Here is a 25004-nt window from a genome sequence, read left to right on the forward strand (position 1 = left end):
GGAAAGGTGCAAACATTCAGTAGCCTGTAAAGCAGTAAACAAAGCACCAGCGCAAAGTCTAATGCAAAACCAAAAACTCGCAAGACAGAAGGATGGATTTTCCCATGCACAACAGCCTAATTGGTTTGGTATTTTACCATGTCAAGTTGCATCCTTACTCACTTCCACCCTCTGACTTTGCATCACCTTGTACCAAACCAGTTCTAGTTGAATACATGTTGTTTCAAATGATCACCTACAGTTTATATTCTTAATACAAGTACAGAGCCTGAACTCTAACCTGTCTCTATGTTGTGAAAACACCAAAACTGGCAAAGAATCCGAATCATTCACATACTTAAAGCCTCATACATCCCTTCTGTCTGAGCTGAAAACACATATTTATCTACCTTGCAGGAGACGTGTCCAGGCGCAAGACTATAAACCAGATTTTTCTATCTCTGACCACCAGAAAACCCAGAAACCCCTCACAGGGATCAACAATGTGGATAGTTATCTTCTGATGTTAATTCCTTCATGGCGTTACATTTCACTGTGCTCTGTGTGTGTAGTTCTGTGAAAGACCTCACTCATATGATCAAACGGAGATGACCAAGGAGACACACGTCAAGCTTGTCATACACAGACATGGCTCAGATACCAAATATAGAAAGCCTCAGCTCTAAAAGCAAAGAGTAGACCGGCTCCATACGTCTCTCACTTTCACATCCATACACACATACAAACACGTGTGCACAAATGTCTGTATACTACCAGCAAGGCACCAGATTGCCCCATCTGTCCACTTATGGACCACCAGCAGCTAATGGATCAGTGTTTGTCGGTGAGCATTGCACCAAAAAAAGTGAAGACACTGGAAACTAGAGCACAATCCTCTTTCATCTCAGTGTGTGTGAATGTGTCGCTGTGCCTCGTGAGCCACAGGCCAGTCATAAGATTCAATTATGAAAAACAAGAGATCTTTATTCACGATTGACAACAGCGACATGGGGACATCTGGAGGGCTTACAGCCATCTGTTGTTACAGACTGCTCAACCAGCCCGGTGTGTGAGTGTGAATGTCACATACCTCCTAGTTAAACCATTGTCTTCTGAATGCATGTGCGAGGATTTCTGACTGTGTGCTCTTTCAGGCAGGACATTTAGCCTATTTGTCACAAATAATGTCAGTCAGCAGAAATTCAGAGGTAAACAGAACATTTGATCAAAAAGTATCAGACAACATGACCTTTCTCTATAACTAAATGTATTTTACAGTGTTTTTTTTAAAGCACTTATGACAGCACTTACAATAAAAGTCTTTAAAAGAAACAACACATGTATGAAGATTTTAACCTGACTAGTCTTAATGACTGAGTTGCTGCTCTCCATCTTTTTCTTTTTCCCCTTCAGCTGTCTCTTTAACAAAATGCCTGAATATGCTAAAATAAATCTACTCGTGTATTTCCTTGGAACATCTTACATAGCCAAAAATTAGTAGTGGATGTGTTGTGTTACATCAGTGATTAGTTGCTTTCCAGCTCAAAAGGGACATAAACATTACATATGGAAAAATTCTAATATAGGAATAAAAAAAAAAATCCAGTCAGCATACATCAGCTATTAGTAATTGCCAACAAAGAATACAGTTTGTGTGCATGACTGAATAAGCATGTCTTTGTATACATGCACAGGAAGGACATGAGTGACTTATCTGGGACAAGGACATCACAGGGAAAAAAAAAGAAGAAAAAAAACAGCGGCAGAAATTCAATTTTCTGGTGGCGATAGAAGAGGGATAGCAAGAGCGCGACTAAATAGGTGTGACTGCTGAGGGTTCCCTTTAATGCATCCAAGATCATAAGGCGCACAGAAGAACAGGCTGCCAGGAAAAACCTTCCTGCTGACATTGTTATGTCTTAAAAAGTGTGTGGGAATATGTGTACGTGTAAAGCCGCTGCAGCTGAACTCAGCAGATATAAAGGAGCACAAGAGTGTCACTCAAAACCACAAGAAAAGGAAAGAGAGAGCAACAAGAGTAGATCAAACAGGAAACATAAAAATGGAAGAGTGGGCATTGACCGGTTGGGCAGCAGCTGTATTATTTATTGTAAATATACATAAACTATGAGAGATGGAATCTAAAAAATAAATAAACAAACAATAATAAAATAAAAATAATAACAAAACAAAGCAAACAAAATAAAACCTTTTCTTTTCAGTAATCTGTATTTTATTGCATAAAATAAGAATTTTATTTAATAGAGAATAGAACACTTACTACTTAAGATTTGTTTGCACTCAAAGAGGGGCAGATCTTTTCTGTAGTTCTTGACCAGGTTGTAGCCCACTCCTCCTCACAGATCTTCTCCAGATCCTCCAGATTTAAGAAGGGCTGTTGCCAAGCAACAGGGATTACCAGCTCCCTCCAATGATTTTTCAGCGACTTCAGGTCTAAAGACTGGCTAGGCCACTACAGGACCTTGTTACAGAACCCCCCCACCCTGTTGTCATAGATGTGGGATTTAGATCACTGTTGTGCTGGAATACTCAGCCATGACCCATCTTAAATGCTCTTACTGACAAGGAAGTTATTGCTGAAAATCTTAAGAATCATGGCCCTGTCCAACCTCGCCTCAATACAGTGTACTGTCACCTTTGCAGAAAAGCACCACCCAAGCAAAATGTTTCCACTCCCATGCTTCATGATTGGAATAATGCTCTTGGGATTGTACTCGTTCTTCTTCTTCCTTCCAAAAACGGCAAGGTGAGTTTATATCAAAGAGTTTTGTTCTCATCTGACGTCATGGCCTTTCTCCCATGCCTCTTCTGGATCATCCAAACGGTTATAAATCGTGCATGGACCCACAGTCCATGGGAAATTGACAGTAATCTCTAGTTTTTTCAATTTTTCTAATAATTGCGCCAACAGTTGCTGGGCTCTCACCAAGCCGCTTGCCTTTTTCCCTGTAGTTCATCCCAGCTTTGTGAAGGTCTATGGTTTTGTCCCTGGTGTACTGGTGTATATGGTGACAGCCCTTTATCCTTGCCCATGGTGGAAAGGTTGGAGTGATGATTGATTGAGTTTGTGAAGAGGTGTCTTTTATAAAGGGTAACGAGTTCAAACAGATGCATTTAATACATGTAACGATGGGAGGATAGAAGGGCTTCCAAGAGGAACTAACAGGTTTATAGCTCTGTGATAGCCAAAATTCTAACTAGTTTATTTATTTTATGTATTTGTATAACTTAAAAATATATATATTTTTTTAGATTCTGTCTCCCACAAATGATGTGAACCTACGATGAAAATTACAGACTGCTTCATCCTTTGTAAATTTATTCCCACAGTAAAAGATATCAAAATTAATGCAAGACTGCTCATGAAAGGGTGAAATTGGCTAAAGTCCAACCACTACAATCAGCAATCACATCAGCACAAGAGCTGCTTGACACTTACATATGTTAGGAGAGCTGCGCAAGACTATAGATGGCAGACCTGCCATTCTATGGAGCCTGACTGAAAATCTGTAGAAGAATTATTGTAAGTCCATGATGACAGCTGTATGTCACTTCTCCAGCCATCCTCACCAGCAGAAGAGAAGAGTACTCAGAACTGAGCTGTTATTTATATAACTGCACATGCATAGAGATGTAACCTGAGGAAGAAAAGTGAACTGATTTTCATTCTTCTTTTGGGGAAAGTTCCCCAGTTTTTTTTTTCTTTTTTTTATTAAATGTGAGTGTGGCTTATTTACATTGCTTTTGTGAATGTTATACCAATGACTTTGATGGACTGCTCATGTTCAGTACAGCATTGGCTTTCAGGCAGTTACTAGGGGTTTACCATCATGATGCACTCTTTAACAGCTGAAACATTACCAAGCCGTGCTGCTAAATCAAACCCAGCAGCAGCACTGGGAGGACTGGGGAAAATAAACCAGCAAGGGTATAAAAGAGGGTGAGAAAAAAACAGAGCAATAATAGGAAGAGAAACAGGGTTAATGCTTGAAAGAATGTGTTTTCGATGAGGAAAAGGGAACGCCATGGCTGCAGGGTCTGACACTGCCCCAGTTTTACTACAGTACAAGCATCTCCTGTGGCTTCCCAGCACATTTCCACCCAGTTGATTAATGCTGCCATCACAACCATAGCCAGTCTCTTTGAAGACTGGAAAAAAAAGAATTAAAGAGGGGGAACAGGGATGATCCACATAAAATTTCAGTTTATCATCGCCCTCAGTTTTAGCCTAGTTTTAGACCCGATTGCCTGAGATAAAAAGTTCTGGGACATGACAATGTGTTAGGTAGAACCGGGCAGGAAGAGACACTGCCCAGTCAACCAACAGCAGGACTGAGAAGGTTTCGTAAAAGCTTGAGTCGTCACATTTTGTCTTGTCGTTTTTTTATGAGAATTATTGAAAACTGATAAAAGCAGCAAAAAAGTTAAATCATTTTACTGCTAGGCTGTTGTGCATTCTGCCTGTAGACCAAAACAAAGAGCGCAACACTTCCCTCTACTTCTTTTCCCACTGGTCTCTTTTGCAAACCAACATGCACAGTCCAAAAACACTTAGCAAAACTATATTACCACTTTGTGGCAAATGGAAGTAACTTCTAACATTTATGAAATAACTTACAGTTAGAGAGACCTAATTGTTGGCTAATAATGACATTAAAATGCAATGTCAGAAATCATCTATATTGTTTTTTACTTTTTTAAAGACATGCACAACATACACAACATGCACATATTATAGGGCTACACGATTCTGGATAAAATGAGAATCACAGTTTTTTTGCTGAGAATTGAGATCACAATTCTCTCACAATTTTTTTCCAATATAAATATTTATTGCACGTATTACCAGCACATCAACTTAGCAAAAGCTGACACTGAACATAAAAACAATAAATCTCTCTCTTGTCTTCTCTTACACACACAACCTAAGAATAATTTTAATGGTAACATTTTTTAACAATATTTTTTCTGTGCATAAGATTTATGAGAGGTATGTATGTTTCTTAAAATATAAACAACAGGAGGGTTGGACATGAAGCTAGAATTTTCCCACAACAGTCCTTTGGTTAAATTTGATATTCTGACATTTAACAATGGAGGACAAAAGTGATTTATGCAATGTGGGTCTAAAGGTATTCAAAATCTACTTTTTTTAAATTGACTGCCTATTTCAATGGCAAAATTTAAAAAAAAAAAAAACCTTTTTAAAAAAAAAAAACCCAACAGAAAAGAGTTTATTCATAGTACTAACCATATTTAGGGTGGTTTTGACACATCTTTTGTTTCTTCCACAACATTATTCCTCTCTCCTACAACGTCCATTACATTATACGCAAATGGTCACTTATGTAAATTAGGCGATGATGTCATTCAGTGACTTCTAGCAACTTTTAGAAAGGCCAATAGCTACTTTCTTTACTTTGGACCAGCAAAGTGACCCAAAAGAAACACTTTGGCAGAGTTACTTTGTTTTGTTGTTTGTTTTTTTTCCTTACTTTTGATTTGTTTTTAGTCAAAGTAAAACATGAACATATGTTAGCAAAAACATAACTTTTTAAACTACTTAGTGGACAGAGAGTTTAAACTGGACATTAACAATCTAAATGGACCACACAGAGACAATAGAAATGATGTTAGTTTACATCCCACTCTGTAAGCCAGGGTGGGATCAGCGGTGGATTTGCACATGCACTATTCATTTTGACTGTGCACGTGGACTTGTGCGGGTGTCCTCTGCTCCTCTGACCGGCTGTGAGTGCTTTATGACAGGGAGAGACTCCCGCTGCTCATTAGTGACAGTAACTGCGAAACAATACGTGCTTTCAAGTCAGTCGCCAAAACACCAGAAACGTCTCCAATAACTCCGGTAACAGTCGCTAGATTTGTCGCTAGTCGCTTTTAACAAACAAAAGTCGCCAAGGGGGTTTGGAAAGTTGTCATATTTAGCGAGAAAGTCGCAAAGTTTTTTCCTACCAGCCGGCATCTGCATTACATGGTATAAGAACCTGCCGTTGTCATTTGTTGAGGTAGAAAGAGGGAACACTCTTTTTTATGCAGGTGATGTCCCAGTTCGAAGTGCGGTACATTCGTGGTCTTCGTTTTAAATCGTCGTCATTTGAAAATGAGATTGTATACGAGTATGAATCGAGATCGCAATTTCTTAACAATTAATTGTGCAGCTCTAACACATCACATATCAAACTCTTCAGCTAAACCTCCTCTAACTCAAAATGACAAAAGATATGAGATGACATGTATAGTTTTGTCGATATTTTTTTTGGCACAACTCACTCCAAAAATATCAGTAACAGTAGATATCAGTATGGGAAATTAAGAGTTGGACAAAAATGATATATCGGACATTGGTAAAACAAACAAACAAAAAAGCCTATATTGAACATTCCTACTTACAGCAGAATAAGTGCTAGCTTCAAGTCAAACTGTAGCCCCTGTAGCCCCTCTCTCAGTGCTCTCCACTTTGGAAATACAAGGCCTCTGTCCCTTTCTTTATCCGACACTTTCTTTGCCAACTACTGTAGTTGTTTTAGAGGTAATGCTATTTCCTGGTCATAAAAAAAAACACTTTCGTTGTGTTCTTGCTGCAGCTTTTTATAGATAGGGAGGGCTGAGATCTCCGAGAGGAGGAGTAAGCAGTAATTCACGTAAACACATGAATGCACGACTGGACCATCTGGTAAACACGGAACAAAGATCAACACAGAGGAATGTGACATCATGCTATTCTCTAGATGAAATTATACCTATATTTTTTTAATCTCTTGAATCCAGAGATGATAAATCTTCTGCTCCTTGCCCCTTTAAATGGCAACAGAATATGTTTTCCTTGTAAGTGTGTACTGTTATTTCTTTTCAGCAGAGGATTTTCTTCCAAGCACAGCTTATGTAAAGCACATTTCTGTCATATGCTTTGCAACTCAGAAATGATTATGCACTTTGATAGCAACCACTCTATTGAAGCGCACATTGAATAAGTCCATTTCCTCATCGTTATGTTAAAGACAGCAATTTCTAGAAACATATTTGGTTATTTCAAACATTCACAAAAGTACTGCAAAGTAACACTCAGCATGCCTCCTTTAATAAATCTACTGTCCAACCTGCGTTCTGCTCATTGTCTGCCCTGGAGTTTTTATTTTCTTTTTACTTCTAACAAAACCATTTCAGATTTTTCCAAATTATCACATTAAACCTCAGTGCTGAGTGAAACCCCATGACAAGCTATACACAGCCATGTAGGGTGAAACTAGAAACAATCTTAGATGGGAGAGAAAAGCAGGAGAATGTAACATCAAACACAACCAAGTTTTAGTTGACAAACTGAATCATGACCTTAAATCATTGTCATCAGAAATGCTTGTAGGAAAAAAATAAGATCAGATGAAGAATAAATATAAAAAACAATTACAAGCATCATAATTGCTTTTTCAGTGCACGAACAAGGTCACAAAAATTACACATAAGAGAAACTTTGTTAAACGTCAAATCAAATTTAATTTTCTTACAATTGAAATTATACTGTGTTAAAGGCTGCTTTACAAACACAAGATTGATATTGGATATTGGCTTACTAAGTGATTCCTGATGGCAGCAATGTGCAACTTTTTGCCAGAGAGTCACATGATGACCTATTTATTGTGTTTTAATAAAGCTTGGCAGGCTTGAGCATTGGAAGCCAGAGATGAACATGGACTTTGGCCAACTCTCTTAGGAAAAATGAAGAGAATAAATAGAGAGCTGTGTGGAGAAGTGGCTGCAATCATTCTCTGGAAGTCCCTCTTTGAGTGGGTAAACATCAGTCAAAGACAAAGATTAGAGTAATGAAAGAGTGAGCGCAGAGAGAGGTGCAAAAGAGACATTGGTGAAATGACGGCGATAAACAGAGGCATGACACCGAGCCACGGCAAACTGAAAGAATGGTAACTTTCAGTGTAAATATTGTCAATATCTGTCCCAAAGTGGTACATAAACACTTTTTCTAAAAGAGAACAAAAGAATATTTAGTACAATATCATTTTTAACTGAAATTGTAAGTAATGATATAAATTCCTTAGTTATTCAAAGCAACAGAATCTTTTGACAACTGAGACTTTAAAGTAGCACAATGCAACTTTCCTACCATAGAAATAGGCATATTTGACAGTACAGTGATATTTAATACATAACACTCCTTTAGCTGTCATTGCCCCGCAGCATCCTGAGGTTGAAAAATGGCACTTTACAGAAGCATTTCACACAGCGGCAACTGGATATCTACACACTGGCTGTTTTGAACGCTTTGCTGATTCAGTAAAGTAATGCAAGCAGAACAAACTGGAGTAAATAAAACGCAAAAGATTAGGAGATAAGTGAAGACCCACCACTGGATTGACTGAGCGCTAAATCAAATTAATTGGATGTAACTGCCTGTCAAGTTCTGCAGTGGCTCTTTCATTTGAGTCAGGTGTGTTTGAGGAGGGATCTATAGAAAACTTGTTGGACTGGGACTCTCGTAGAACCTTATTTAAGGTCTATCCAGAGTGTATCAAACAAGAGTTGCACTTCCGGACTAGAGGTGTGCTGAAAAGATCAATTCAGCAATACTGACTCGATTATCATATTAATTCCTGAAGATTGATCCATAAGTCCAACATTAAATGTTTTTAAAGAAAATTTTCCCATGTGAACTTTAACCTTTTTCCACATCATTGAATTTACGCATGCGCGCAGTGTGTGACGACTTTAAAACAGTGAACATGTCATCAGGCACTAGCACTGTTAGCCAAGCCCTGCTTTGAAAACGGCTGAAACATTTAAGGCTGAGATGTGGAAAACTTTTCGGATTCAGAAAATACAAACAGAAAGACAAACTCGACGAAAGCAAAGCGATTTGCAAGACATGCCGACAAACATGTCGACAAACCTGAGAAACCACATGTTGGGACATCACCAAGATCTCGTGTCTAAGCTGTCCACCAGGCCGCAACAGATGAAACTCAAGCTAACTTTACTACTACCAGCCAATTCTGCACGTTCTCAAAACAACTGAGCCGAATGTGAGGTTCGTTTGCAAGGATATGCGCCCATATTACGTTGTTGAAAAGGAGGGCTTCAGGCAGCTAATGAAAGAAGCAGAATCGCACGATGATGTCTCACAAACATCTCTGAAGAGAAACATGTATCAGTCGGTAAAAGAAAATTCGGTCAGCAGAGAGGATGGGTATTACATGTGATACCTAGACATCCGTGGCTACAGAGTCTTACATGAGTGTGACAACACACTCCATGACTGCCCTGGATCTGTTTGATAATTCTGCTCCACATCATGTTTGTGAAGGCAATTAAATCAACATTCTGGGAAGGGGACTGCCCCTTACAGCCATCTTTAACTTCCAATACTTCATTAATTTGTTGTTGAATGTTAATATAATACTAGCATTAATATGTTGCATATAACAACACAGTCATGTAACTGTAAAAAACCTTCTAATAATACTGACCTAAAACCATATTAGATCAGAACAAATCAGATCCAATTGTGATAATCCATTCTAAATTCTCAGAATCTGAATCAAATCGATTCTTGAAATTGGAAGGACTTAGAACTATTTCAATTGATATTGTCCAAGTTGACAGTTAAATAAAAAATAAATATCAATATTTTATGAGCTCACTATGATTCTTTTTAATTAGTTTCTTCATTTGTCTGATCACGCTCACCATTTTCTGTGCATCTCCATTTTATATTGTCTCCTCTACTCGTTTTTAGATTTTTGGTCTCTGCTCATTGTCTGCCACATTTATTATCCTTCAGTCTTAGTCATCATATTTCATTTGATACAGACAGTCATGAGCAGGAGAGAAGATAAGGGTGAAGGTCCACATTCTGTGGGCAGACAGCACCAACAGAAGTTATGCAGAATTCAATCAGCAACTTCTTGTCTGCTGTGAGCGCTTCATATGCTTTGTCCTTATACACCCCAGTAGTATGAATTCAAGCATTTCTTTTCTATTCAAACACTTATGCTTTAATTATGCTACATAAAATCAGTTTTATCCCTAGTTATTATGTGCTGTGTCCATTCGCTGCCTTTAATGATTTAATCAACAAAAGCTGATGTTCATACTAATAAAAGTTTAATGGCTGATGCAGCTCTTGAGTATCTTTTATGTATCCCATCAAACATCTCAGATGGCCCTCAATTGGCTTTGCTTTAGATTTTTTCATAAATTATATTAATGTATTTTAAATACTAATTATGTTCTTTTAATACTGTTTTAGTAACATTTCAGTAAGGATCATCTTATTCAGCTTAATTATTTTTATTCATGCTTTATTCTTCCTGAAGAAAGACAGATATTAAATTTAATTCATTAATTTTGCACATGCAGTTATAGCTGCTGGACTTACACACACTATCTGAAACTGATTTTTAAGATACTACTATATTTGAGGTGTTTTACTGAAAACATTTCAATTGCCAAGTTCTCAATACCAATCGACCAGTTCAGCTTCCTCTGCAGCTGGTAATAGTTGTCCTTGTTCTGCTCTACAGACTATTCGCGGTTAAGGTCTCCATTATAGTGTGTTTGCAGGCAGCAGGTTATCTCCAAGAAAGCAGGACTAAGACTACCAGCTGATGTAGTTAATTTAATTTGTATATTCATAGGAATACCAAAAACCCCCAAGATACCATAACTAAATTTAGAAAAAAACATAAAATATCATAAACTCAGACATGCAGTTACAGGTCATTTCTGTGTTCAGTCTACATGAATTTACTATTTCAAAGTACACAGACATCATTAAGGTTTATTCCAGCTGTTTATATGGAGTGCTCTAAACAAGCATCAACAATCTTTTTGCAGATCAAAATGACTTAACTGATTTCCTGTTTAAGTAATTTGGTAAAAAAAAAAAAAAAAAAAAAAAAAAAAGTTTTATCTTAGGTTAAAAGACAAATGCCAAAACATCTATTTACTCACAATGTGGGAGCCTTTTTAAATGAATAGCTTGAGTCACATCAGGACCACTGCTGACTCATGGAGAATGATTGAATTGAGCCTCTTTGTGTTGAAATTAGTCATGTCTGTAGCTAACGAAACCATGAAAACCTAAAAATGTGTCTTCACTGTCGGTTTTCACACAAACTAATGTCACATCTGGGCTGGGGGACATGGCTGAAATCAATATCACAATAAAAATGACTGTTTAATAAATACAGCATAAAATGCAACAAGATGATTCAGCATGAAAAAAGCTGAGATGCTTGCAGCTAAATGAGATGATATAAAGGCTGTTTTTTTTTGGTTTTTTTTAGACCAGAACCAATAGAAACCTGCCACAGTACAATAAAGTGTGTTAGTTGCTCTGTTATGTCTTTATGAGGGGGTGGGACTTCAACAAGTTAATTACTATTAATTAATTGCAAATAAAATTAACGGGTTAAAAAATTTAACAGATTATATCACAGTTTGGAGTCTAAAGAATGCAGTTGTCAGCGCACGATTCTCTGGTACACCAATTACACTGATGCACACATCAGAGCTAGCTAACAACTTAGCTCAGCTCAACTCACAATTTATTTATATAGCACATTTAAAACAGCCCCTGCTGACCAAAGTGCTTCACAAAACAGAAAATACTGATAAAATTGTTACAAGTATACAATAAATAAATAGATTAAAACATTTTTTAAACTTATTATGATTAAACAATAAAACCTATGAATAAGACAACAATAAAATAAAATACAAGTAAAAATAGTAAAAATACAAAATATGAAACAGTACAAAATAGTATAAAAAAGCCATAGCAACTTACATTTCACAAATTTTTTGACCCCTCTCGTTACTATTTTTAAAAACTGACTCGTGGCAAATTTAGCTACTTTTGGTGTTATTGGAGATTTTTGGAGGGTGACGTGATAGCATGTATAGTTTACTCTTCTCCAGCAGCGGGTGCTGCCCACCTTTGTACAAAAGCCCTTACAAAAGGCTCGCTCTTCACAACATCAGTCCCAGCTGCATTCAGAGCAGGAGATGATCCTCTCTGCTCCATGACCAAATCAAACGATCAAATTTGCCACTGGCTGATCCCGTCCTGGCTTGCCATCAGATATTAATGCTTTTTTGTAAAGAGTGTGGATGAAATCATCTAAATAGTTAAAAATACAACAACTGTATTAGAGGAAAAAGACGGAGATCTTAGTTAAAGTACTTAAAATGGCAGTTTAACTTTAGGTTTGTTACGTTTTGGCGAAAAAAAAAGTTTCCATTTTTAGTTTTCTCCTGTTTTGAATTTAAATCCAATTAAATGCATATTTTTATTACACTAAAATTACTAGAGTTTGAGTTTTTACTATCCACTTAAATTAAAACATTTAGCGTTTTTGAGCAACTATTGACACATGCTTTAAAGGCAATTAATCACCATTAAATACCTCAACAGTGTCCAGCGTGATGCATTTGATACTTACAGTTTGAGACATTTCATGCTGAACACAATCTGATACTTGTCTTCTGCCCTCTAACAGATACCAGAAAGCTCAAGACTTCACCATGTTGTTGTTGTTCTCCTTTCAGCTTTTATCCACTGAAGGGGTCCCCACAGCCAACTGCCAGCTTTCAACTACCAAGCAGGTACAGAAGCCCCATTCGCGCTGTTGTACTTTGGCACATTTTCTACACTGGATGCCCTTCCTGACGCAATCCTTTGAATTTATCCAGGCTTGGGGTCAACTCACAAAGAACACTTGTGTCCCCCTCAGGTGCCACTCGAACTGCTGACCTTCGAATCATAGGGCAACTGGCTCAACCACCTCAAACCCCGAAGACTACACTATAATTCAATATATTTTGCGACATTTCGTTTAAGGGCCAAATAAAGAAAAAATTGACTTTTTTTTAAAAAATGGGTTTTACATTAAATGGGTTAATAACAAATCTTCTAATCAACTTGAAATTTTTTTAAGAGTCCCACCCCTAGTTTGTACTAATAAAACCCACAATACCTCACAACAACTCACAATAACACACTATAAAATCTTACATGCAGGTGGATTTCATTGAGTCACAGTATGAGCCATCTCCTCATTCTGAGCTACTTCTAAGCTCTTCTTGACGAAACATATTTCTATACACTCCTTTGTCCTGGTACAGTTAGGAACTTAACGACTCCCACAGAAAATAAATGCCAAGCTGAGTCTGGACAAGAAGCCCACAGCAACTGTTACATGTAATCATTTATAGTTCTATTGTTGCTGCTGTGCTTGAAATCATTGTTTAGTTGTGTGGTCTAATTTGAGGCATGTTTTAGCCATTGGACAGATGGCCTCAGATTTGACCCAAGAATGCTTTGGTAATATAAAGGAGTTTATGGTTATCTCAACCACCACTGTGTGTCATTTAATTGTAAAACACACCCAAATCATCAGACTTCCACTATCATATTTGAAAGTTGGTGTGAGTTGTATGTAATGACATGCTGTTTTGGGATTTTAACAAATGTGGCACTAGGCATTGGAGCCAAAAGTTTGGTCTTGTGGTTTATTTAGATAAAACCTAAGAAACCCAAAATGTGCTAGCATTTTCTTTTTAGTTGGAGGATAATCTTCTCTTCCTGTCAGCTTTTTTGTTTTGTCAACAAATCCAAGACGGAAGAATGGATTGCGTTAACAACCAGAAAAGACTGTTAATTTCTCAAGTCAGTATGATTCGAGCAGTGTGCCCCCCACTGGCTACATGTGGAACTGTCATAACAGGCAAATAAACAGGGAAAACGCATAAAACCCCTTTATAGAAAACATATACAGACAAAATAATAAAACAAATTGAACATTCTACTTTTGCTTTCTTGATTAAATCTGTGCATCATATGTATCATATGTTCTGACCTTGAGGTTAACTTGCTGGAATATCCACTCATGGCAAGAGTGACTTTTGAATAATCTTTTTCATTTCAGAAACGAAAAAGATGAGCATTTGTACAAGTTGCCACTCATGTTGAAAATCAGTCTAACAATTCTTTTTTCTAATTGGCCTTTTAATTCCAACTGAATTAGTAAATTGGCACTTAGTTTCCCACACACCCTCTAATCATTTTGTTAAATACCGCTAAACATGATTTGGTGTGAGAAGTCATGTTTTGTTGTTAATCTGAGGTTGCCTTGACCCATTTTTAGGCTCTGGTAAGGAAGCAACAGGGGATCTTTTTTTTTTTTTTCTTACTACTTCCTTTCCCCACAAACAAAATAGTTTAACTCATAGGCCTTTAGCAGAACAACAGCCTTTACCTTGCGTTTTTAGAGGAAAAATCATACAAATTTTTGTTTGCGAGGGGTCTTTGCACGTTGCCATGGTAACATCTCTGTTAGTATGTCTCATTTTTCAAATTCCTCATAACTGTTTCTTTGTCACTGACATTTCATAGCAAGAATATGCTAAAATATGAGATGTATGACTGTACAATAACAGCAGCAACAACGACAGCAAGAAAAATGTTTTCGTCACTGAAAAAATAAACTGTAACAAATGTTTTTTTTTTTCTTTTTAAATATTCAAGGAGCACTTCGTTCTTACCACTGCTTCCATTGTTCCCAGTCTGCGAGCACAGCCGCAGGGAAATGAAAATTTGACCTCACATGTCTCTGCAGCTTATATAATAAATCCTGAAGGGAAAAAACTGCCACATCCCTCTGACACACAAACACACACTGAACACCCAAAGCCAAAAAAGCGCTACACAAAATGCATCTGAGATGTCATGACATCCTTCCAACTTTCCCCCCACACACACACAACCCCATTGCTTCCCTTGACAAGCTACACACCTGTGCATGGGCACATAGAGTTCAGCACTAGGAAAGTCAGAGAGATTGACACACATGAATCAAAATAATTTACGCACATCTTAATAAACACATTCATTTGCTGGAATTCCCCCAAAAACCACGAAAAAGCCACACATCCACATGTATTTGCCAATTCAAACATGCACAAATAGTATTTATGTTTACACAAAACACACAAGCACAGAAGCCCACGTCATCGCGGAAAGCTGATCATAGCTGTACGGCAGCCATGAACACTGGATCAGTGTGTCCTGAAATAACCGCAGATGTTTTTATATGACCCTCATAACTGATATGCATGCAGCACACATTTGAGGAGAATCTCACCACTGATTCTCGGTGAAGAAAAGAAATTGAAATTAGAAGTTAATATAACTCTAGTCCCTACACTAATCCTGTTATATGGCTGGTATTTTAAATCATCACTGTATTACACTGTGATTAATTATATAATATGCAATTAATCTCTAATGTATAGTATCAATAATTCAGTAGCTTGCAGATAAATCTAAATTGATTTGGAATTAGTTTGGTGGCTTTTTCTTTTTTTCAATGAAAAAACTTTTTTTTTCTTTAGGAAAAAAAAGAAAAAAAGAAAGAGAGATAGTGGAGAAATTATTTCATATGATTCACTCACAGAAACTGAAGTCCAGAGCTAGGCGAGTGAACAGCAGGTCGGTGAAAAAGAAGACCTGTGTTCACTGCCATGTTTCCAAATTCCCTTCAGATGTGTCTAGGGTGTGTGTGTGTGCGTGCATACATCGATATCTACTGCAGCCAAGAGTCTCTTTCCTGCCAAATCTAAAGTGGGTGGTGGGTGCATTTCGACATCTCTCCAAAGCAGAGAAAGATGGGAAAGAGGTATTTTTGCAATCAAACGAGAAGAAAATGAAATATTACAAATAAAACATATAGGTGTGTACAAATATGCACACAGACACAAAACAACCCCCACACAAATCATTGCATTTTCTGACAAGTACCGTGGTTTTCCTTAAATCTCTTTGCCCCTGAGAAAAAAGAAACTGTTCCGCTTTTTCTAACACATCACCAGGCTCATTACACACACAATACAAGCTTCAGGAGTCAGGAGAGTGATTACGCCAATGTAAAACTGCACACAGTCAAAAACTGTGACTCATAACACTTTTCCGACATTGTAAAAGACATTTTTAAACTGCTGTCGGTAGTTTTACACATTGACAGTCGTGGATAGCAGCAGGAGGAAACTGATTTGGTTTTATCATTGCCAATTTTATGAGCCAGAAGCCATGTAATGTGATGCCAGCAGAGTCAGTATTTCTCCAACCAGGGAGAAGCACATAAAGGTCCACCAGCATCACACAGGGTTCTGGATGGGAATAGCTCATGTAACTGATGATGTTGTTGCAACACAAAGCACAAGAACAAGCTTGTTCATCCACTGCACTTACTTAGCTATACCTGAAGGAGTGGATGTTTCAGTGCACCACTTTCACTGAATTTAACACATCATTTAAGTAATGATAATTGAGTACCTTTGCTCAAGGCAAGTTAGTATGGCCCACTCCTACAGACAGAAAAATGAGTTACTGTACTGTGTTCACCATTTGGGATTGGATTGGTTGTCAGTACTCAGTTTATTTACCAGTGTGTATTTTGAGGAGTTCATGGCTGTCCCGCTGACCACAAGGCACTCTGAAATCCAAGGCTGAAATCCAAAAACATCACGTTTACACCACCGTGCTTCACAACTGGTGTGAGGCGGTAAAGTTGGTACCTATTATAGCATCTGGCCTACAGTTTGAGCTTAGTTAGAGTCCAAACAACAATGTTCTCGAGGTCTCGTGGTTAGTTCAAATGAATCTCTGTAAACCTAACCTGTGCTGCCATCTTAATTTCAGAGAGAATAAGTTTCCCATTGTCAATACGTCCAAGTAAGTCACACTTGCAAAATGCCATGTTATTATGAACGTTAACGTTTAACAATTAACTGACGGGCTACATAGTGGTGCAGTGGATAACAACGTGATCTCACAGGAGGAAAGACCCTGATCAGCAGAAGCTTTATAATGTCAAGCTTGAACATTCGACCCATGCCAATGTGGTTTCTGGTCGAGTACTCCAAATTGTGCCCACAGTGGGCTTAATTTATCATTTAAAAATGGATACAAGGTGGGGAGCTGAATGGTAGGTAGTCTTGTTCACCTCTGTATAGACCCTGGGATGGACTGGCAACCTGCCTCTTGCCTGATGGTAGCTAAAGACTGCAGAGAATGAATGCTAGCTGAGGCTGCAGACTGACATGTTGTTCTTGAATTTTTTGCAATTCCTCCTTTCATCTTGTGGTCCGACCCTGCAATGCACTGCTGTCTTGAATGTTTTGCTCTTGTAAATCATTTTTCCCACTGTAAAAAATATTATTTGGAAATGGCTTATAATCCCTTTTCGACTAATGGGTAGTAAAGATTCCTTTTCTAAGAATCATGCCCTCGCCTTCCCTTCTTTGCATGAAATACACACCTGAATGCTCAAGAGCAGCAAATAAAACTCTATTAATGATCATTTAATCACATGATTTTGATTAGCAGCCCATGGCTGCTACTTACTCTCATTGTTCCTATGGAATGAATAAAAAGGTGACATTTGTTTTTCTCACAGTTTTCTTCACTTTGGACACTTTTGTTACACACATAACAATAAAGCAACATGCAGTGTGTTATCAATCTGAGGCTGCAGTTATGTAATCTTGGAGCCTCTTAAGTATCCAGATTATTTATACTGATACGTAAAACCTCAGGGGGTTAACTTTCTTTTTTAATATGACTATAATAAATCATGTCGACAAGTTAAGCATTTAGTTAAAAAAGTACATTTTCATTTGCATATGGACATTAAAACAATGAGTTATTTATTTGTACTGGCTCATCCACTGGCTTCTCACCTCCTCTATTGCCATAGAAACCAAAAGTCCAGGAGTAAGGGGGTTAACCCTTAACCTAACGTGTACGTGTGTATTTGTGCAAGTGGGTACACCCGTGGGAATAGCAGTCAAGCTTGAAAGCTTGTTTAGGCTTTAACACCCATTATCCACCAACCCCCAAGACTGAACACACACGCACACACCAAGTCATTACACCTTCTCCAAGGCTATGAACGGCCCTTATCTACCATCCTGCCTCCATTAATCAATTCTTTATCTGATCCACCTCTGTCCAGCTTCATATCTGTTAGCTGTACGATGCATGAAAGATGAACTCACACAGATTCAGGGCAGTAAGAACACAAGTAATGAGAACAACATGGTTAAACAGACACTACAAAATGTGGAAAAAACAAAGTTCATCCCTGTATAGATTGTGATCACAGCACATCATAATAGTTAAAGCTGTTTTATGTCCTAAAATTAAGCTGTTGATCATTAAGCCAATTTGATGCTGACCTTACAAGGTTCTCATAGTTTTACAGCAAGTTTATGTCAGATATGCAGATCACTAAAAGAATCTACTTCTTGAATCAACTGAAAATCAGATTTCATTATTCTTCTTTTATAACAATCTTGTTGCTGCACAGCTTGATTCAGAACCATTAAAAATGCAACTGCACAAGACTGATAAACAAACACGTAATGTGGGAATGCATACAGCATAAACACTTCTGCAAAGTTGTGCATGCAAAGAAGAAAACAGAATAATTCATGGATGAAGAGGTTTTTAAATGGCAGTGCATGTTCAAATGAGTATATACGTGTGTGTGTGTGTGTGCGTGTGTATGTGTTTTTAGAGGGGGGGGGAGACTCATTATGTGGTAATAGTGAAATTAAAAAAAAATTCTCTTCACATGGGAAAGTGAGTGGAACTTAGGAAAAAAAATGAGTTAAGACAAACAGAAGACAAGGATATGTTTGTGCAAGTGGGTCCTCAAATAACAAATCTGTTTGTACAGACACACACAGAGAGAGAGAGACAGAAATGTGTCTTAAGAGATAAACTCTGGAAGATGAATTGTGTTTGTCAGTATAGCTGTGCATGTCCATACTGTATGTGTGTGTTCAGTACACATGAAGTGAAGGGATAATATGAAGTAATGAGTAGAAGCTTGTTGTTTCCTTTGTTTTTTCTTCTGCTTGTTGTTTTCTGCAGGGATCGGCTTGTTTGTGACACTAATGAAAGTAAAGGAATGTGCATGCATGGTCATGTATAACAATGTGTATGTATGTGCATGTGGCTGCAAAACAGGAAATGTGGTCGCTGTGCAACTGGGGGGAGGCTGTTTTGTTTTGTTATGTTTAATTTTCTTTAAATTTTTGCATTTGAGAAACTGGATTTTAAATGTTGCTGGGATTTCAGGAAGGTGCAACTTTATTTCATCAAATGGCAGACTTGGACAGACTTGGTCAGAGAATTAAGCTTGTGTTGAGGTTCGGTCTTGTGTGTGGTTATGTCATGTTTACTGTAATACAAAAGACACAGATACAAAGGATTATTACAGGGAATGGCAGCAGACTATTTCCGCTTTGGAGCCCCTGTCTAATCCTCGAGAATGACAGGGCAAAGCGATGTCTCATTCTGAAGATGAAAGCAGGTAGTGTCACCGCTGCAGCATGCTGTCATGGTAACCTTGGGCGTTGCCATATCAACTCCAGGTAAATACAGGTATGGGAGTAGATCAAGGAGATGGGAACTTTGTGACAAACTGCTTTGATGGCAACTGAACAAGCAGAAAGAAACCATTTTAAACCAAGCAGCACTATTTTTTTTAGAAGTGTTTAGTGATCAGATCTTGATAAAAATCTGCCTGTAATCCAGGAGCCAATCAATTTATGTTACACTCTGAAATGATGATTATCCTGCCATCTTTACTTGAATCCATATGAGATATTTGTGAAGTTCTACTTTCTATGTAAAGCTCTAAAAACAAACTAATCTTTTCTGTCAGACCCCAGATGGCACATGGCCCGTATCTGATGAGAATATAATTCTGGGGAATGCACCAGATCTTTGATCACATCAAATGCTGAAAACATAAAATGTTTAATACTTCACAGCACAGTCCTCCCAGGCAAAATCTATCGTTGACAGATGGGCAAATAGATGAGCTTTCTGAATACCAAACAGGGATTGAGGATAGTTGCTGAAGTGTAAAAGATGCGCTTCCTAATCTATAAGCCTCCCACACTCTTAAAAACAATACATTTCCATGAGAACATACTTGAGCCACCTGTCTTTGCTGGTGTCGGTTCAACAACGTTTAAACTCCTGAATTAAATGCAATCAGAAAGAAAATTGCCTGTTTTCTAACTTGATTCAACCTTATAAAACAGACTTTTATACCAGCATGATCGGCAGATGGAAATATACTTAGTCACATTATGGACATTCGTGACAACATATTCTACAATAAGCTCTGACGGAGCGTGCACGGTGAGAAAATTAGATCATTACTATGCAAAGCATTTCTATAAATGTATTGCTTTGTATCGGCTCCATTTGTCCAAGGCTAATGTCCTGAAATCGCACACAGCACATAGACCCCTGACATAAACAGGACGACATCTCCGTTTGAAGTGGTTTCTTGTGGCCACAGAAAAAGAAACATGAATTTGAAAACTGGTTGAATGTTACTACTTAGGTGGCATGAGCATGAAAACGTTCAATGCAAATGATTATAAGAAAAGGCATCTATTAAAATCAGATTTCAGTGACTTGGAACAAGGTCAATATGCAAAAGCTGAAAAGCAGAAAAGTCTAAATAGATCTAAATTTTATCACCAGTTTCTGTCTTTATACTCAAGCAAATGAAAAATGAATCTAGTGGCAAATTTTGGGGTTATTTGGCTAACAGGCAACCAAACAAACCCACTGGAATCCAGAACTAAGCCTTATCAGGTGCTGTTATGCTACCGAAGCCTGAGGCAATAATGCAAGTTGTAAAATAACCTGAGACAGACTGATGATTTGGAATTGGTGCTGTAATCTTTAATGCATCTGACTTGAGAGGGTTGTTCTCATTCCTGGAGATGACCAACAAATACATCTGCTACATAATTCTCACATCACCCTACATCATTCTGGTGATTTTAACCCAGAGGAAAGCCCTTTGTAGGCCGATGACACCCGTGCGAGTGCGTGTGTGTGTGTCTATCTTTAGATAGTCACTTGGCTGGCCAGACAGCATCCATCCTCTTCAGCCAGTAACTGCTCATTTCAGTTGCATTAGCAGGTGCTGTGATTGCCTTCTTCTGGGACTGCTCTCTGACTCTTATTTCAGCCAGAAGCCTCACAGGGGAACACAGCTCCTGCAACCCAACCTCAACTGGATGTGCATTTAATTTCCAGCCACACTTTCAGCTGCATGGTTTCTGTCTTTTCTGCTCAGCGGCTGACTCCCAGGTAACGGCATATGATATGTCTACGCCCTTTGCTTTCAACATTTCCCATTTACTGTCCTGTTCACATGAGAATCATCCAAATGAGGATTGCATAAAAAATTGCAATTGATAATAAAAAATATTCACTTAACCGTGTATTGAATATAATGTCAAACAGCCCAGTTTTGTTTGCAATCAAAATAAAATTGGATTTTTTTATCTAAAGAACATATTTTGCCATTCGCAGAAAACAATCGTTTGTACAAAAATGTTTTCCAGTCCCACTCAGTTCGAATCGCATTGTTACACTGTTAAAACACAACAGCATCAAGGAGAAAGAAAGCTGTTTTGTTTTGATGCCATGTGGGAGAAGAACTGTTGAGTCACTTCTACGGTAGAACAACTGAAGGACAATGAAGCTGCCAAAGATTTCAGATGCAAATGAGAAAATTATTCCCACTTTCAAGTCAGAGCAAAAACTATGCTTTAGACAAGCAAAGCAGCACTTTGATATCTGACTGAGCACATCAAATACACCAACAGACTTAGTTTAAATGCACCTTTAAGGGTGGACGCTCTTGCTTGTTTACAGACTCTTAGAAGGATTTCCTTCTCAGACTATTTGTAATTTCAGACACTTTGCATGAATGAAATGATCCGAACTGACAAAACTGTAACTGGCCAAAGGACAAAGTCCGCAACAGAGACTAAAAGAGTACAGTGTGGGATGGAGGGTGGGGGTAGCTGGGCTGGCTGCTGACTCAGCGTGCCTGCCTCTTCTTCCCTTTCCATGGCAACACATTCATTCTCATCTCCAACTTGATACAGGGTATTCTGTTTCACCTGCATGGTGTGCTTCACTCAAGTACAGATTAAACTCCATATCACCCCCCCCCCCCCCCCCCCCCCCACAACCCTCAGTCATCTATATCATGTGTGCTGAGTTAAGTACCCAATTGCATACATACATACGCATGCACAAAAAGCCCTCCAACAGTTAGAAGATTAATTCACACTTTTATCATGCAGCCTTGGTCCCACGAGTGCCTGGAGCAGGAGACTGAGATGGGGGGGTTATAGGAGGGGTCTGATAGGTTATAAGCATGTGTCTATACTTGTGTGTGAGGATGGGTAGCAATAAAAGCAAAGTACACAGTGAAGAGGTCTCCCAACAGGGCCCTAAAACAAATACAGACAGGCAGCAACTTAAACATGACAGTTTTTTCTGATGCACGTGACTGTTGCGGCTTTGCTCTTTATTTAAAACATTTTTAGAAATACTGGAATAATTGATTAGGTAAACAGTTATTTAGTTAAACTGTGGCTTTCTGACTGCATAACTTCAAATACAAGCAAGCTGAAAACATAGGAATGACGTAAATGGCTAATCTACTGTTTTAAAAATCATCACTCCTATGTCTGCCAACATGTCCTCTTCATTTGGCATTTTGTGCTTCTTTTCTTTGTTGCTGGAGTTGTCAATCGGAGTTGGGATTTCCATTCGCTACCATGAATGAATGGTTGCTCATGGTTCCCGTACCTCATCACACCAAAACACTCCACTGACTCAGTCAATGCATAACTAATAAGACAAGTACTGAGCCATCATAGGGGAGGTGTGTATTTATAAAGAAAAGCCTTCATTTGCTCAAATAATATTAGAATTCCTCTAACTGGACTCAGAAAAAAAAACAACACAATAAGCAAGCTCACTATTAAATCTATGAAACTACAATATCTTCTCTGTTATGATTGCCAGATGTTTTTAATTCCAGTTGAAGGCAAAACAGCAATCAACATTTTTGCAGCTAAGCGCTGATGATATCACATTGTGCTGTCTCACTGCCACATTACAGACACATTCTTTCACACACCACAGCCACAAGACAATTGGATGCACAGGAAGTAAACAAGACTCCATTCTACTCCCACTGAATGTGGGATATGAAACCTCACACTGCTGCAGCCTGCAGAGCAACTGGACTTAAACAAGAGGAGCCCTGCCGCTTACACTATGTCTTCACAGCACGTTACTGTTCTTATTGTGTTGCCTAAATGGTACATCTATACTATAATATCAAATTAAACCCTTATTCTTACATTCAGTGCAGCCAAGAAACATTCTAAACGAGCCAATGGGATGTCCAGATCATCTGCATGGGAGAACAACTGAAAAGCATTTCGACTTTTCCTTTCACTTCATTTTTTCTTTCACCAATGGATGTTTGTTAAAGAAAGGGCTGCATTTCTCTTCAATCCTCTTGATAAATAGATCACAATACAACTGCTGTCCGTGTAAATGTGTAGAACATTGCCTATACTGCAGCAGCTGGATGAGCAATGTAAACATCCTTGCAGAGAGGAATCTGTCTGCTGCTCCTCCAAAGCCTCTTGAGCTGCAGAGTCCAGTGGGAAGCAATCATAAAGTTATGTTTTATGAATTGCAGACTTGAGAACGATCTAAGCATCCAGAATATGTCGTATTTCAAAGAGTGTATGGGGGTTAAAAACACCACAGATACACTGAAGCATGTGGAGGAAGCGAAAGTAACCAACCTTAACCGGGGAGCTCCTGGTGGAAACGGGTAGCTCTCTGGTCGCAGTGCCCGGAAGGGAAGCGGATATCCCGGCTGCGTACCCCTGCAGAGAACCCCCAGCTAGGGACTGCCTGCCGCCGGCTCCCACACCTCCACCTCCGCTGCCTCGCTGCGGCCGCTGCTTGATACCGTCCAGGAGGCGAACCAGGAGGATGTTGGCCGGCAGGTCGTCCACCCCGCAGTCCACGAGGATGCGGCACTCTGGGCAGCGGAGCTCGTTCCGAGAGCTCACAATGTTCTCCAGGCAGCGGCGGCAGAAGGTGTGCTGGCACGGCAGCACCTTGGCCGTGGTGTCCAGGCGCTCCAGGCACACCGAGCACTCCAGTAGATCCAACAGCGACGAAGAGTCGTCCATGTCGGCAGAGAGGGTGAGCATCTGGACTTCAGTGTCCGTGGAGACGCCGCAGCGACTTTTTCTTGTACCGTGGAAACACACCGGGGACACAGAACATTCTGGGAGGCAAACCGGGCAAAAAAAAAAAAAAGGGGGGGGGGAGCCCACAGAAGCCCCCCACGACGGTGTGCCCGCTCGTGCGAAGCAATTACCTCTGTGTTGTGACTGTTTCCCGCTGGTGTGGACCGCTCAGCGTGTCTCCCTAAACGTGTTTCTGTTTCTCGCTTGGCTCTCCGTATGTCCCCCCCCCCCTCCTCCTCTCCTCTCCTCTCCAGCAGCTGTGCAGAGAGCGGTGAGGTCACGCTCTCATCATCATCTTCCGCGCGCAGATCACCATTGCAGCGCGCTCTCAAGCACGAGAGAGAGAGAGAGAGAAAGAGAGAGAACCATGCAACCACACAGGAGCGAACCAGACCTTTCATTAATTTACACCAAGCAGTTTTCACACCTGCACACTGACTTAAAAAAAAACCCGAGTCTGTTTCACACCTGTCATGCACGGCTTCTTGTCACCTCACCTGCTCGCTACAGCAAGCTGCTCCAAGTCTTTAGACTTCTCGTCTCCATTTAACATTAATCCGAAAGTGGAGAGAAGTTGATTTAACTATTGTTTGCATTCTTTTTAGTTGAGTTTCCATTCATTTTAAGCAAGCTGTGAGCATAAAAAGGTACCATGAAAAGGATTTAGTGTCAATTTATATGCTGTCTTTCATGTGCGTGACAGAGGCAGACATCCGTCTGATTATCTTAGTAACCATGTCCAGCTGATGTTTTGCGGAAAATGTGGTTTGTGGCGACACCTAGTGGGCACAATG

General features: G+C 39.1%; 1 protein-coding gene across 2 annotated transcripts in view; it reads right to left on the minus strand.

The window, feature by feature from the left end:
• Window positions 1–24251, minus strand: part of LOC306766407 (E3 ubiquitin-protein ligase SH3RF3-like) — a 102273-nt gene extending 78022 nt beyond the window's left edge. The window contains exon 1 of one of the 2 annotated variants that reach the window (XM_079254160.1): window positions 23755–24251. In XM_079254160.1, the coding sequence (XP_079110286.1) occupies window positions 23755–24171 (417 nt within the window). In that variant the 5' untranslated portion in view covers window positions 24172–24251. Of the gene's footprint in view, window positions 1–14577; window positions 14703–23754 lie in introns of those variants that run through there. The other variant, XM_079254161.1, reaches the window with a different exon arrangement.
• Between the last annotated feature and the right edge of the window lie 753 nt (window positions 24252–25004).

The sequence above is a fragment of the Telmatherina bonti genome (genome assembly GCF_933228915.1).
Source record: "Telmatherina bonti genome assembly, chromosome: 15".
NCBI classification, from domain to species: domain Eukaryota; kingdom Metazoa; phylum Chordata; class Actinopteri; order Atheriniformes; family Telmatherinidae; genus Telmatherina; species Telmatherina bonti.